This window comes from Ischnura elegans, chromosome X (genome assembly GCF_921293095.1).
Source record: "Ischnura elegans chromosome X, ioIscEleg1.1, whole genome shotgun sequence".
Taxonomy (NCBI): domain Eukaryota; kingdom Metazoa; phylum Arthropoda; class Insecta; order Odonata; family Coenagrionidae; genus Ischnura; species Ischnura elegans.
Window position 1 is genome coordinate 8,574,019 of NC_060259.1, and position 15,964 is coordinate 8,589,982.

Below are 15,964 nucleotides of genomic sequence, written 5' to 3' on the forward strand. Positions count from 1 at the left end.
GCGAATAACGGACCGCTTGGTGGCGCTCCGAAGCATTGGTAGCGTTCAACGGACCGCACCCTTCGTTGCTGCTTCGCCTTCTTCTTTTTCTAACCAGCTTTTAACCAACTTGCGTTCACACACGCATGAACTACCGCCAACCATGGTCGGAAAACGGTGGTCAGAATCCCAACCACGGTTAACGGGAACTTGCGTTCACACCTCGTTTTGTAACCATGGTCGGGGCTAACCGGCGTAAAAAGAACGTAATGTGAACGGGGCATAACCGTAGCCTACGTTATTCATAAGGCCGTCCAACGTGGGCTGTAAACGGGCAGAATGAGCATGTCTGGAGTTAGTTCCAGTTGTCGCCGCTGGCGCTGTTTTGAGAACAAAATTCGTATGGGAATGAATGGCGAACATTTGAAACAGACGCGATTTTTGTCAAAATTAGTTCTCTTTTCGTGATTATGCTAACATTTACCATATTTATTTAATTTTGGCCTTTATTTTTTGGTATTTTTCACGGAATAATGTTTTCAAAATTATAGGAATTTCCGACAAAGTGATATTTTCCTAAACGCAGGTGCTGTTACTTCTTCCATGTTACAGTGTCCGTTTCATTTTAGCATAGTTGTCCAGAAGTGGCCTAAAAATTTTTTGTAATATTACACGAAGCAATACCGGGTTTGTGCATTGCTTACAAGCAAATTCCTTCAGAAATCTTGGTAAAATGAATGTCAGTAATTGCTCTTCAAGTAGCTGGCGTTGCAGAAACAGTACTGCCCGAATATAAAATTTTGCTGTCAAGTTTGCGCACTGCTTACACTGAGAAATATGTAAAGTTTTTGCTAGGATAACAATCTATCTATGATCTATTCAAATGATTCACTAATAACAGTGAGGGAGCACTTTTTTGACATGCGGCGAGAGGTTCCAGACGCCCTATACATTCAGTTCTCTCCTCTGCGATTCGGATAAGGTAACCCGCCACGAAAGCTACTGCAGCTTCTCTCATATATATTTCAAATATATAAGCGATGGTCACTTGGGGAAATTTGTTAATAATGATTAATTAACTATCAAATAATTAATCAGTCGACAAACACTTTTTCAGTAACCATACCTGGAATAGGTCTACTTCATATCTCGAGAAGATCTTCCGGTTGCGTTGCAGGAGTTTCATGGCCCTTAGAAATGTCATTGAGTTTCCTGATAAGCAACAGTGATTTGCAATCTTCAGAGTCATTTACTCTATCGCAGAGAGGTAGAAAGTTTTGAAATTCAAGTTCTTGACATGTTTTCACTGTTTTCCTGCTGTCGGTAGAGTAACTTGACGAAGTCACTGGAAACGTTTACTCCGTCAGATGTCAGTCTACGGTCAAGAAACTGATTTCTCATGTTCTCAAGGGTGTGACTAGAATTGTAGCTAAGGAATAGAGGCCGAAATGGGGTCACAAGGCGCGCAATGGAATACTGTCTTCTGAATGAACGTTGGCCATCGGTGAAAATTCCCACAAAAAATATAATTTAACTAGTTTAATAGAGGAACACGTTTTGCTCAATTCCACCCAGTTTTCTTACAATTTTACGCTGTTTCTTGCGGAAAAAAAGACGTGATACTTGCCAGGACCCCCCTCCCCTCCACGTGAGATTGGGTGAGAATCGGTTCGACCCCCTTGCCCCTGAACGATTCACGCAATCAACCTGCTGCGTGAACGGCGGTGATATATCCATGAATTTCCCATGAGAAAATATTCCCCTGAACCGGGAATCGAGGCTGTGATCTTGGATTTCCAGCCCACTGAGCAGACTTTCTTTGATTCCCATGGCAATTGTTCCGAGGCTCATGGTACAAGATGAGAGTGGCGGATCCATGGGGAGGGGAGATGCTTAGGAGTCGTAACATACGCTATAGATAAAAATTGAAATTTTCATATGTCACTACTTTGACGTAAAGCAGATAGCAAAATTTTCCGGCAAATTTACCAACTATAACGAGTCAAAATACAAATTATTTTTAACCTTTTAGGGCCTATTTTAACGCTTTGGCATTTGTAAAACGATCTACCACGCCTGCATAATATAGTGTCTTTTTTATCAATGAATTAGTCTAAAACAGCCGTTTTTGAGTCTGGAAAATCCTAACTTTCAAAATCCCCGAACCCCCCTTCGGCTAGGGGGAAATTCCCCTGGTTGTGTAGTAATTCACGAAGATAGGCCCCCCACCTAGTTGGTGCAGATCTATATCCGTCATTGCTAGATTTTAAACCCTTGTGGTTCGTCAAGGATGTCAACGCGGGAAAAAAGGACTTCAATGAAGCCGCAACCCAAGACTGGAGCTAGGGCGTTGCAGGGGGGCGTGTGCCTCTGGCGAAGATTTCAGAGAGGGGAGCAGAAAATTTTGAAACATTTATTAGAAAAGTTATTTAACTTTCATAATTAAATTAGTTAGCCAAAATAATTAAAAATCATTTTAAACTAATATTAATAAAAGTTCTTCACAGCATACATACGGCGAGTAATTTCAACTAACGCACAATAAAAAAATGGATTACAGAGGTATTATATTTTAGGGGTGGAAGAGAAAAGGGGATCACGGGAGGGATAGTGGCAAACTGATCGTTGCACCCCCTGAAAAAAGTCCTAGTTATGGCCCCTTCACGACCGGTTAAGAGTCTCAACCCTGCCCTAAAGACGCGCATGGCGGTATGACCGCAGTTCGATTCCCGGTTCAGGAGATTTTTTTCTCATGGCAATTCTTGTATATTTGGTAAGTTTTGGTTAGTGAGTAATCATTTCCATCGAAAAATGTTTTGCAATAGGGTCCAAAATCAATCGCCTTAGGACTAATTTTCTCGAGACCTCCTTAAAATAAATATCCTCGCTTTTTCTCATTCTTCATTATTTTCCCCTGACAAACACCCTAAAGGTGGCTTGCTGGGTATTATGTAGATTTACAAGTATTAGAAAGAATTTAGAGCCTCTCTTAAGATAAAAATAACGTAATTTCATCAGTTCCGTTGCTATTTCCCGTAAGATCTCATGTAATAGGGAAATTGCATACTTTTTATAAACAGTATGCTGATATACTACAGTAAACACTTAGTACAGCAATATACTTTTTTCCGCTTAAAATTCAGTTTATACCCTAGAAAATGACTCCCAAAAGTCGCCCGAGTTTCGCGGGCTAAAAAATACCGCCCCCACTAATCTTTGGCTGTGACGTCATAGTTCAGTACGAGTCCAAGATCCAAGCCCGGTAACTGCAGGTTTGGAAGAGCCACGTTGCGTTTAAAGGAGAACATGGGTGAAATAAGGAAAAATTACAAGTGGTGCATTATTCCTCTGTGCAATAACACCCCAGAAAAAAATTTTCGTCTGCATTCCCACGGAGGAAATTAGAAGAAAAGCCTCGATGCATGCCGTCTGTCGGGATGAGCGTATACGGAAAAATAAGAGTATAATAAACGGAATGATAAACCCGTGTGCTATGTGAGCGAAGATAACTTTAATATAAATAATATTTCCATATTTCATTGACTGAATAACTTGAAACTGAGATTTTTCGATAATTCGGCCGCCGTAGAATAAAAACTCAACTTCCGAACAAAAATCGAGATAGGTGTTTCTCGATGGTTACGATGGACTCAAATTATTAAGGCACTTGTTCAATTTCAGTTACGGAAGGACATAGAAAATTCCATGATGTTTAAAATCAAGGGCGGAAATATGAAAATATAGAGCAACGTTGATCCTCATGCATTCGAGTGCCAGCCAAGAAGACAGCGTTTTCTTCTACTGTCGGCGTCAAAATGATGCGCCGCTGTACTTTGCAAATTTATATCCTGGCTTCACTACATGCTATAATAATGAACTATACGTCATTTTAAAGGAAATTTTATCCTAAATTCTGATTTATTTTATTACAAAAAAATTGAAAAATGTAGACAATATATACAATGCAATAAATGACTCCGCGCACCGAAAAATTAGTCGTTTTGTCAACTTCATGAACTTTGCGACTCAACCTAAGGAAAACTACTACGTCTACAGCATTCATCTTCCACATTAATTTACACTCATCAGTGCGGATTAATAAAATGGCTTTTGGGTATTTTTCGAACTTATATTTTGTTATAAATTAATGAAAATATTTAAACATTATCTTGTCCCATAGTTTACCCCGAAAAATAAAGAAAGTTGTAGATGGAAAAAGAATGGAATCCAGAGGTGGTCACAAAAAATGAATCGCAGCATTCTTTGATTTTATTCTACGCCGTTGCTTGCTTTTCAAAAAAAAAGTTGAGTCACAAGAGGAATATACCTACCTCTTGTGACTCAACTTTTTTTTTGAACATATGTTCCGCGGCCTTTGATTTGGAAACTCTGGAGATAAGAATGGACATGTGTGGATCAGCAATTTCCATTTAGTTGGTTGTCAGGATAAACCAAGGATCCATTTAAAGGTTGTCAGGCCATCGTATAAAGATAGGACTGATGTGCACCACAGGGGAAATGGTGTGTTTGAGGGAAAGTCAAACCCAAAGTTGCCCAAAGAATGTGCAGTTCTATGTTGCTCTTTCCCCAGTTAAAACCAAATAGAAATTGGATTGGGATGATATTTTCACCACGGGTTCCAGTGATAGTGAGAGTGCAGGTGATCACGGTCATTGTCGAAAGTCATCCCTCTAGGATTTCCGATACGGAATTTTTAAGTGACAACCGATCGCAATGACGATGAGCTCGCCTTTAGAGAAGTTTTCAGATATATCGTGAGAAAAGCTCCCAAAATGTATTAAAGACTCTGTTTGGAAAACATGCACATTTTAATGCTAATTTAGGAAGTATTTCATTTCAAAAGTAACTTATGAACACCTGAAGACGTTGTGTTTATTATATTGATCGAAGTGCGATTGACCGATTCTTCCTGCAGAATAGGAAGTGGCTTCGGGGTTTTTAGTCACAAGATGGTAGATTGTGTTGGAAGTTCGTCTATATTATCGCTACTAAATTGAAAAATTAATAGTCTGGCCTCCTCAGAGCTTCCTTTCGCCCTCCAGGCAAGGTATTTTTAAGTTGAAAGTATCATCGGCAGCTTCGAGGTGGAAATAAGTTCACCATAAGACTCTACCGGACTGCCAAAAGAATACACATTTCACATGAGTATACGCTTTCGCCAATATTATACGCAAGTCTCACTTTGTTATGAACTATAAAACATTACAGATGCTCATCAGCTATCTTTCCATTTCTCGGCATCGACTTTCCGAGCCGACGAAGTCTACAGTTTCACTAAAATACCCTGTTATCATGATGGAATCAGTAACAGGAAGCTTGCTAGGATCAGCCTAAGAATAACCATATGCCTTCATCTTTACGCAATCTATCGCTTTCAATGGAGGAGAAATAGATCAAATAATAGCCCTGAAGTCACAATGAACAACTGCGATACGTCTGCACTTCAATAAATGAATCATAACCACGCCGTCGCATGTATTCAATTCAAGTACTATGGCCGTGCCGCCGCGCCTCCTCGTACTGAACTATGACGTCACTTTTCTACCAGCCAATCATCGGGCGTTTTCGCTTCTCACTTGCATTTGAAAATTTTCGTGAACTTTGATGCATTAAATATCGTAAACCACGTCATAAAATAATAAAAAAACTTTCACCGAGGTATGCAAACATATATTTTTATATAATTTTGGGGCTATTGATTATATCTGAAATATATGCAAGTTCCCTATTCATGTTTCCAAAAGAGCGCCTCTACCGGCCGAAGACTCAACTACGTGCGCTGTCCCAGCCTTTTCCCGACGTTGGACGGCCTTGTATATAACGTAGGCTACGCACTAACCTTTCAGGCAAACAGGATTTATATCTCGAAATAATGTATTCCCACGAGAGAATCGAGCGATACCGATCGGTCGGTTAGTAGAAATGCATTGAAATTAATGTTGAAAATATAATTTTTTCCTAAATCCTTTTTAAAAGATGAAATGATTTAAATTAAGAGGATTATATGCTCAATAGTGAAGTAAATACAGGTTAAAGAGCATTTTCCAATTACTGACGGCATTGACTGATTGGTATCGACTCGGTCCTTGGTCGATTCTACCAGTATCTAAATACATAAAATATTTTTGTTGTTTGGTACTGTATTACTGCAGAATGACCCCAATTTGAAGTATGTATTTATTTTTCAACTTCCACCTTGTATAAAAAAATTTCAATATTGCAAAATTGATAAGCAGACAGCTATAAATATGCTCGCATAAAAGTGATGTTATCTATGCCTTCTGCTACCACAAGCGGTTTCAAGTCTACTGTACACTCAAGTATGACGTCAGAAGCAAGGGTTTTAAATTGAAGGTAAACATGCGAAACTGGATTTCTCTAACGGCGCTGGTATGTAATCGCTGCGTTATTTTCATTTCTTAATGTTAGTTTTTGCTGTGCTGAATGTATCTTCAAGTATAGGCAATGTGCTTAGCAATAGCATTCTAAGCTATCTATCATACGTGTTTGTGCTGAGCCGATGTGGATGTGTTTATTTAAGCCATAGGATGTCATTAATTTCTTTAGTTTCTATACTTGCATCTTCTTTACCTTCAATGCCACAGGTAGACGTTCATCTATACCGAAGTTTCTAAGGTTTCTACCGGAGACGAAGACTTCAGTCGATTTAGGCACCTGAAGGTATCGAGGCAATATGGCTGAGAAGACCCAGCAAGGCTCTCACCCTCAGCCTTACGTCAAAATAGGCCATTACACTTTGGGGCCAACTCTTGGTGTGGGCACCTTCGGGAAAGTAAAGAGTGAGTGCCTTCGCCTGGATGCTATAATTTTTCTGTCATGCTTTGACGATTGGCTTATTGCCGTCTTCAAAATGAAATAGTTTTCAGCGAAAGCTTTCCCTGTTGATTAGGCAAACTATTAATGTTTCCTTCAAATTCAGTATGCACTGATTTTTATATGATCATTGATAGCAGTTGTGTTTTAAAAATACTTACTTCAACGAATTTTTGGTTGATAAACTGGTCTTTATGCGTATTTTTCGAATTGTGCCAACTGTGAGCATGAATTTACTCATGATGTTAACAAATAAATCTGAAGTTATTGCTATTCTTTGAGGCCCTGTTAATACAAAATTTTGACTGTAACACAGTGGTAGAATTGTGCTAAAAATCCACAGAGGAAAAACCATTCGCCTTGACCGGGATTCGAATCCGGATCCCTCGATTTTCGGCCGAGTGCTTTAGCCAGTTAATCTACCGAGGGGTCTATCTCCTCTGTGGAAATTTGCGGGTGACTCGGTAAAAGTTATCACCGTGGCTAGTCCCGGTATACTTAAATAACAAAAAGCAGTGGTAGAAGTCACTATCGTGCTGTTTGTTTTGCTGTGTGACAGACTTAGGTGTTGGGTGCATAATTTTTGCCGTATCAGAAAACTTGTGACCCTCGCTCTTGGATACAATTTTTGTGATATGTGAGGCATGGTACTTATTGAAATAAATCGATTGATATTGATATCTATTATTTAATTTGTCTTCTTAGTGTGGGCACTTTCGAATCGCTCTTGTTTTTTTCTCTCCGAAGAACGACATTCGGTTATTGCATTATGTTGATAGGCTTGAGAATCATAGAGATTATGCCAAAAACAATTATTTCTGATATTTTTTCCCATGGATGTTTATTTCCCTTTTAAGTTTCATTATTTCAAAAGTTTTGCTGAACCTGTTGAAAAATCTTTTTGGTACAATTGATTTTTGTAACTTATAGAAATAAACACTTGCAATTTTTCGCGATTATATAATTTTGGGAATCTTATAATAGTGGAAAATTGCAAATGTTCATATCAATAAGGAAAAATTCAACTCTATCACTCTTGGATCTTGAGATTTTTTTTACTCTCAGTTGCCCAATGGGTTATGTCAACTACATTTCGTCTTAATATGCTTTGTTGTTTGATTGTGATTTGGTACAATGGTGTAGGACATAGATGTATTTCCCCAGTAATGACTGGGTTATGGCTTCTAATATTTCAACTTATATTAATTAGAGCTTTGAGTGGATATTATTTCAGGTATTTTAAATCCAATAGTAATATGTTTTGAACTTATAGGTAGTCTCCCATAAATTGATTTGTATTTTTCTCTGGATTGACTTGCTTGCCCAGTTTTTGTCCTTCTTTTGGTCATGAAGCAACCCACATTGCACAAAGCGAATAATATTCACATAATATTAAAATACTATGCCACCACTGTGGTATAAAATGTGCAGAATATGTACATTAAGCATGCATGTAAATATGATTTATAACGTCCTCATAATTTGCGATGTACCATGAACCGGTCTTAAGTCGGACACTTTAATTGGTAATTTACATATAACGAGATTGGTTTTTGATTTACGCTAATATTTTGTTTACCTAAGAATTAAAAATTAGTCAAATTATGCATTCGTACTGTTTCCATTAACCAATTGTCCAATGTTTTCTGACAAAATAAAGAATAAAGCGTGTCCGACTTCAACCGTCATTCTGGTATTGAGTGGGACAGTCTTTTAATTTTCACAGAAATAAGTCTTTGCATGCCCTTATGTCTGGACTTGGACTCATAACTGATGAAAAAATGTTATTTAATCAAGAAAAAACGTCAAAGGGCTGGTTACGGGATGATTTTTGGTATGTGGGTTATGGAGCTGCAACATAATAAAAAAATATTTTGAGCTAAGAATTGAAAACACCATATTTATTGTTGATCCATCTTTTAATAAACATTATTAACATCACAGTGTACATTAAAATGGCAGTAGGTCACTCTTCTGCTTATTTTTACCTCGTGTGGGTGATCTAGCTTTTTTCTCAATTTGAATTAAATCCACTGTCACCTGTCATCTGTGTCCGGCCATTTAAAATGTTTTCCGTGCACATTGAATTTCTAGTTCTTCGTCCTCAACACCTTCCCCACATGCAATATAATGACTGACACTTTTCTTGCTCAGGAATTTGACTAACACCCAATCTCCAACTTCCGGTCCCTCAGGAACACTTATTTCCTTTTCCTCGCGAAGTTCTATTGCCACAGCATTTAAAGATTCCCCTTCTAACATTGAATCATTGAAATGAGAAATTTGTACTGATTTTTGATATTTTTTGCTCTTTTTAGCACCCGACAATACAATAGACAATACACTTCGACGGATTGGCGTCACTTTACTTCCTCTCGTAACTTACGAGAGGAAGTAAACTGACATTCTGGAGGTGGATTTATTATCTAGAATGAGCGGCACAATTTATGTGGTATTAAACATTGCACATATCCCGCCTACATTTCCCTTTAATGATGTTGTTATAAAAATATTACGGGAGGTGGGAATGTTGTTCAAATTTCCCTCCCACAGATAGAATAGAAAATACCGAAACTTGATTTCCAAACTGCGGCGAAAGTGGCGCCGCTCCATTTGTTGCAATAATTTTGAATCCGACTGTACATAGTATGCACCAGCCCCCTCCAACTCCGGCCGCTAGGTGGCTCCAAAGCTTCCGTGCGGGGAAAAGGCCGAGAGATGGTGCTAGTGGGGGTCCGCGCGTCCAGCTTTGCTAAATTACATTGAACCAAATACGATTCTTGATCGCTGGAACAACGAATTAAAAATCACCTAAACTAAATTGGGCACTGAGAAGCGAATTTATAGCCTTTAAATTTCATTGACAGCCAGTTAGCAATCCCTTGTACACAAAAATTTGCCGTTAGAAGGAATAGAATATGCTTTGCTATCGTCTGCAAGGGGGTATTTTATTAGCTCTTCAACATTAAAAAGAAGTCACTTGCGTCCTGATCATCATAAATTTATCGCTAAACGGCATACTGCCTGACATATTATTATCAAGGTACCAGTCCCTAAAAAAATTGGCAATGCAGACAATCGAGTCGGCGTTTCAAATTTTCAATTCATTTATTCATGAAAGTACAAGCACTATCATTAACACTGTACAGGCAAGCTGAAGGGATAAGGACAAAGGTTGGAAGTGTTAAAAATGTAAATAAATTTCAAAGTTCATGAAGATTTGAGGGTTTTCCAAGGTTGTGGCAGTATCACATCCACCAAAGAATCTGGAGAGACTGGCTAGAAATAGAAATTTTTAAAAATTAGGCAAAGTTAAAAAAATTATTTAAAAAATAATGGTTGCAATCCCAGGTCGTATCAGTTATAAATATGGAATGACAGTGCTTTAACCACAAGAGATCCCCACAGTTTGCTCATAATGGCTTCACATGAGGTTATGGTTACGTCACACCAAAAATGTGAGGCTTTGAGGCACGAGAAAATTATGATCATGAGAGGGTGGGGCCAAATTTTCGATCACAAATATCAAGAGCTAAACTCGTTCTTTTAATTCTCAATATTACCACCATTTACTTTATTCTCATGACTTCCTTTTTGATTACAACTAGTAACCCATGCCCCCTTTCAGCAAAAAATATCCTGACCACATTACTGTTGCACTTTGGTTACAACAAAAAAAAATGGTTGGAAGGAAATTACTTTGCTTTTCTACAAAACACACACTTTATTGCCAACTAGTTTCGGTACACTAGGTACCATTTTCAAGAGTAGTGATACACTTAAGAATTTGCCGGGATATATACTCTGTGGTCGGGTGATTGGAGGGGAAGGGAAGGGGGAGGTAAGTGACGGGAAGGGATAGGGGAAAACCAGAGGTAGTTACAGAGAGGAGTGTGGGTTGGATCTTAGGGAGGAAGGCCACCAAGTGGATTTTACCCCGGAATTGCTGCACCGAGTCAAGAAAGGAACACAGCTGGACATCAGAGAACAGTTGGAAATTTTAAAAATTGTAAAGAGTAAAGAACCCATTGCTAACGACCAACTTTTCCCTTTCCACTCCCCCCTCCTAGACATTCCACTATTACACCCCAAAAAACCCCTGTGACGCCAACCCACGCTCCTCTCTGTAACTACCTCTGGTTTTCCCCTATCCCTTCCCACCTTCACCCTTCCTGTCACTTACCTCCCCCCTTCCCTTCCCCTCCAATCACCCGACCACAGAGTATATATCCCGGCAAATTCTTATGTGTATCACTAGTCTTGAAAATGGTACAGTGTACCGAAATAGTCGTCAATAAAGTGTGTGTTCTGTAGAAAAGCAAAGTAATTTCCTTCCAACCATATAATGGAATTCTAAGAAGTAAAGGCCTCAACAATTCAGTGCAACAAAAACAATTTCTAAACAAGTCATGTCCCCTGTAAAAATGTCAATATTTACATAGGAGGATCACCGTTAGTCCATGTAGATTATTGTATGCTACACAACATCAATTCTTGCATAAAATGAGCATGGATCCAAGCATAACTAACGTCAGGGCACCATAAACCTTATCCCTAGATAACAGAAGCTACCATAATAATTGCATTGTCATTAAGTCCTAAAACTAGAGTAGGATACACATTAACACTTTCACCATGATCATAAAAACACTAATTCACTACACAACTGTATCTAATAGAAATGAAATAATACAAGTTTTCCCTATCATTTTAAGTAAACATTCGTGGTGGTGCGATATTTTTCCACCACTTTTCTGTACTCACACAAAATTCGTCTCTAAATATCTAAAGCCATCCATTAATTGGAAAGCGAGCTACGAAATCATGGAGGATATAAACTAGTAATTAAGTACAATAGCACAATAAGTAAAAACTGATGGAACCATTCCTCTACGGCAATGTGGCGTGATATTACTTCCGTATTATGTGAAAAACATGAACCATTGAATTCCCGCGAAGATAACAATAAAAAGTTCACTAAATAAATGGAGAAGGCTAATGTACTCTGGCTAAAATTCACATCAGCCAGTTAAACAATCATAATTATTAAAAACATCACGTGGGGTGGATGAGATGGAATATAAGTTATTCAAACGCATGAAGTAAAGAAAACGTAATTTAAGCTTCAGCTTGAAGCAATAGCCACGAGAAAGTTAAGTGAATAATAAGCTTTGCAGTATCGATCTCTTTAAAAACATGAGAAAGGGCATGCATGGAGGAATAAACACGGCCGCCATTGCAGATACTGCAGTATTTCCGCTATCTATTTGCACCGTTAATTTATTCTTAGCGAATAACACATATTTTCAATTTAAAAATGAGATCACTGAGATCTAAAACCATGAAACAATTACCAAACTAACGATATCAGGAGCCATAAAACTAACATAGGTAATCCACCGCATTTTGAGTACTTACCACTGCTTTGAAAAAGCTTTTATTTTCAGCTCAGCCATTCTTCCTGGTTTTCCTGTATCTTGTAGAATTATTAGACACATAACAAAAGCGCGATGCACGGACCAGCTACAATTTGAATAGCTTTTAGCAATATAAAACATCTTCCAAGTGACGACCTTCTCTGGTTCACCGTTAAAATGAATGAAACAGCAATGTGATACTGGACGCACGACATGCTCCCAGCACCACTGTTACGAACTAAAAAAATTGAATAACGTGGGAGGATTTTGGGGCCAGCCAACCAGCGGCGTAGCAGCCGATTTGGAGGGGGCTGGTATCCACAATTTATACCATTGATATGGGTTAATGCATATTTGAATATTATGCACATACATAGATAAGTGTTCTTTGTTTACCTTTTGCACCTGTTTTCACACAATTGAGCCTCGGCGCCTCATTCAGGGATAATTGAGGGTCAGCTGTGGACGGAGGAGGGTTGTTGGGACGGAAGTCTTTGAAGGACGCTATGGGGCAGGTCATGAGGGAGGCATGGTGAGTGGAAGCGGTAGAGATCGAGATTTTTTGGGAAGACAGTGGGTGGGCTGTGAAGAAAATCTAATGGAGGGAATGCCTAGTGGAAATGATATTATGAATAAAAAACGTTGAAGCCGGAAAATACCGGAACTTCAGAAATGGAAGAAAGACATTGAAAGTAGAGGCACACGCGTCAAAAACCGGGGAACGATTCATGAATAGATGTACAATCGGTGAATTGATGCGAGGCAGAGGTGTGCATCGGTGCACATGATGAGCATATTACACGAAAATTCACGTGTAAGTAATTATATACGTCCTCTAATTCGCATGGTAAGCATGCCGGCCTCGGTGGCGGTGGGGTAAAGTCCTCGCCTGCCAAACCGAAGGTCGTGGGTTCGAATCCCGCCTGGGTAGGTGATCCCTATCCAGGGCATGGATGTTTGTGTTGTACCTACTTTGTTAATATAGGAAACCCTCTTTGTAAAAGGCCGTCATGTGCTGTCGAAGGGGAAGTTGAAAAAAAAAAAGGCACAATTCGGAGTTTCGTTTAAAATCCATAAATTGACATTAAATTTAAAAAATCGCGAAGTAACCACATAAAACGAATGGGGATAAAATGTTACAATGATTTCAAAAATAAGAAGAGAGAAAAAATTTAGCCGGCACTGGGCATTGAACCCGAGATACCAACTACAGGTTAGGGGACTATCGACCTAGACGGCAACGCAACGGCCATAGTTGACAGGGAGTGCTTACTCAAGGGATGTCACGCTGCGCGAAATCTTTACATGCGAATATCTCTCAAACCCGGGCCTATGTGGAAGAAAGCCGTGACACTTTTTCTACCTTACCTATATAGTTTCAGATAATAACATCCGCATCCAGATCCCGAACATCACTTTGGCGATGTCTCCTTGTAAGCGATAATATATGTATATGGCCGATCGAAGAGAACAGACAAAAGTTGACACTTCAAAAACACAGAAACACATAAAGAAAGGACACTCACAAAAACTTGCTGACGTTTCAGGGGGTTGACCCGCTAACTTCGGTGCCGAAGGTGAACTGCTGCAGGCAGGGGAAATTTCTCCAGTAGTCCTCTTTGGTGAAGTAGTGGGGGTGGAAGAAGGGGAAGGGGAGAGGGGGGAAGGGAGGGTAGGGTTTGCTTTGGCTGTTAATGGGCAATGTTTATCCCGGGCGTTTCAAACGCCTTTTCGACCCAGATGTGGGCCATCTCCCTAGTTCTCACCTCGATGGTAGTTGCCCTCTCTGGCAGAACTTCAATGAAGGTGAGGGAAAAATATTTATCAAAAGAACTGTTGTGTGAGGCAGTGTGAATGGGGATGGGTTCATGAAAGGGGGGAGTTTTGCAAGAGTGCCTGTGGTTATTCATTCTGATGGATATGGGTGTGGTACATTCTCCTATGTAATACGAGGGGCAAAAATTACAAAACAGCCTGTAAACAACATTGAAGGAAGTACAGGAAGGTGTGGAGGAGGATCTATTGATGACTGGTGAGGTGGTGGGGCGTAGCAGGGGGCAGCACTTGCAACGGGGGCGGTTGCATGGAGTCAGGGAGGAAGGTGGGGGGAGATATTTTAATACAGATATTTTAATATTTTTTTAATTTTTTGAGTGCCCGGGAAGAATGTGGTGGTGAGATTAAGTTTGCCAGTTTTTCTCTTTTTTGGTGCGTGGGGTGTATTGTTCGGAGGGAGAGAGTATTTTCTTTTTAAGCAGGGGTTCTGGATACTCATGTTTGAGGAGAGCATGGTGGAGGTTCTGTGTGGCTCGTTGAAAAGATGGTGAATTGTTGCAGATGCGAAGGGCACGGACTGAGAGGGAGTAGGGAATTGCGTGTTGTATAAAATCTTGATGAAAGCGCACTTAGCGATAATATATATATGTATATGGGCGATCGAAGAGAACGGGCAAAAGTTGACACTACAAAAACACAGAAACACATAAAGAAAGGGCACTCACAAGAACTTGCAGACGTATCAGCGGGTTGACCCGCTATCTTTGGTGCCGAAGGTGAACTGAATCTAGCCCTATGAGTATCATACACACAGTACGATAGACATAGCACATGCGTTTTGGGGAACACTGATCCCAATAAGAGGAAACGAACCATAGAGGTCATAAAACATTTTAAGTTCACATTCACACAAGTTGCCACATGCGAATATACAGATTGTCCCAAGGGTCGTGTGTCATTTTTGACCTGTAAATTTAGTTACTTTCCATGGAGCAATGTTCATGAAAATTGGCACATTTATGGGGAAAGGTCCTAAGTTTTGTTGAGTGTAAGCAAAATTTTACAATTTTGACCTTTTGACCTCACAATGTGGGTCCAAACCAAAAATTTGAATTTGCCTTATGGGGTTTCAATGTTAAAAAAATCGAGATAGAAAAATGTCTGAATTTCAATGACCAAGATGTCAATTCTTAGGGTTTTGGACCTGAGAAACCCGAAAATAACACTTTTATTTAAAAAAAATTCAACCGTTGACCCAGTAAGGTCACCGTGAAGGTCATAATGGTGACAAAAAAGAATGGCATACCAGGGAAGGTGTCGATCCATGTTTTTTATAGGGTGCTGAAGTCATTGGTATTGTCCAAATACCCGTATTAGTCACTAATTGACCTCCGAGGGTCACAATGGGGGTCAAAGGTCATAGAGTTAAACATCGGGCCATCATGACAGCCAAAGTGTGGAACCATGGGTTTTAAAGGGTGACCAAGTCAATTTTGCAGTTTTTAGATCCATATTGTCGATTTTTTTTACCATCAAGGGTCATAATGGGGGTCAAAGGTCATAGATGTATGTTTTGAAACAGTAGGAAAACTAATTTCCCCAACCAAAGGTTTTGAATGGTGACCAAGTGAGTGGCATAGTACACATATTTACTGTCTTTTCCGACAAGCCTCCCTTGCCCTCTTAGTTTCACGCCGTTGTTGATTATTTATTTCCCCAGACATCCTTTTTCCCGACTCTGTGTCCACATGCTTCCACTACATCTCTCTTCAAAGAAGGTCCTAAGGAGGTCTAACGCCACATAGGACTTTCTTGATAACTATGCTGAAATCCCATTGGTTTTAAAGATTAACAAGCAAATAGCAAAACCCATTTATGCCGCTTTTCATTTAAGTATTAGACCTCCATTGGTAACACTCATGTTAAGGTTTGCGAGT

General features: G+C 39.5%; 1 protein-coding gene across 4 annotated transcripts in view; it reads left to right on the forward strand.

The window, feature by feature from the left end:
- The first annotated feature begins 6,105 nt into the window (after positions 1-6,105).
- LOC124171888 (5'-AMP-activated protein kinase catalytic subunit alpha-2) overlaps positions 6,106-15,964 on the forward strand; it is a 75,273-nt gene continuing 65,414 nt past the window's right edge. The window contains exons 1-2 of one of the 4 annotated variants that reach the window (XR_006868003.1): positions 6,106-6,390; positions 6,606-6,800. Coding sequence is in view for 3 of the 4 variants with exons in the window: in XM_046551271.1 (XP_046407227.1) it covers positions 6,695-6,800 (106 nt within the window). In the remaining variant the exon portion in view is untranslated. Of the gene's footprint in view, positions 6,391-6,448; positions 6,468-6,605; positions 6,801-15,964 lie in introns of those variants that run through there. The other 3 variants (XM_046551271.1, XM_046551273.1, XM_046551272.1) reach the window with 3 other exon arrangements.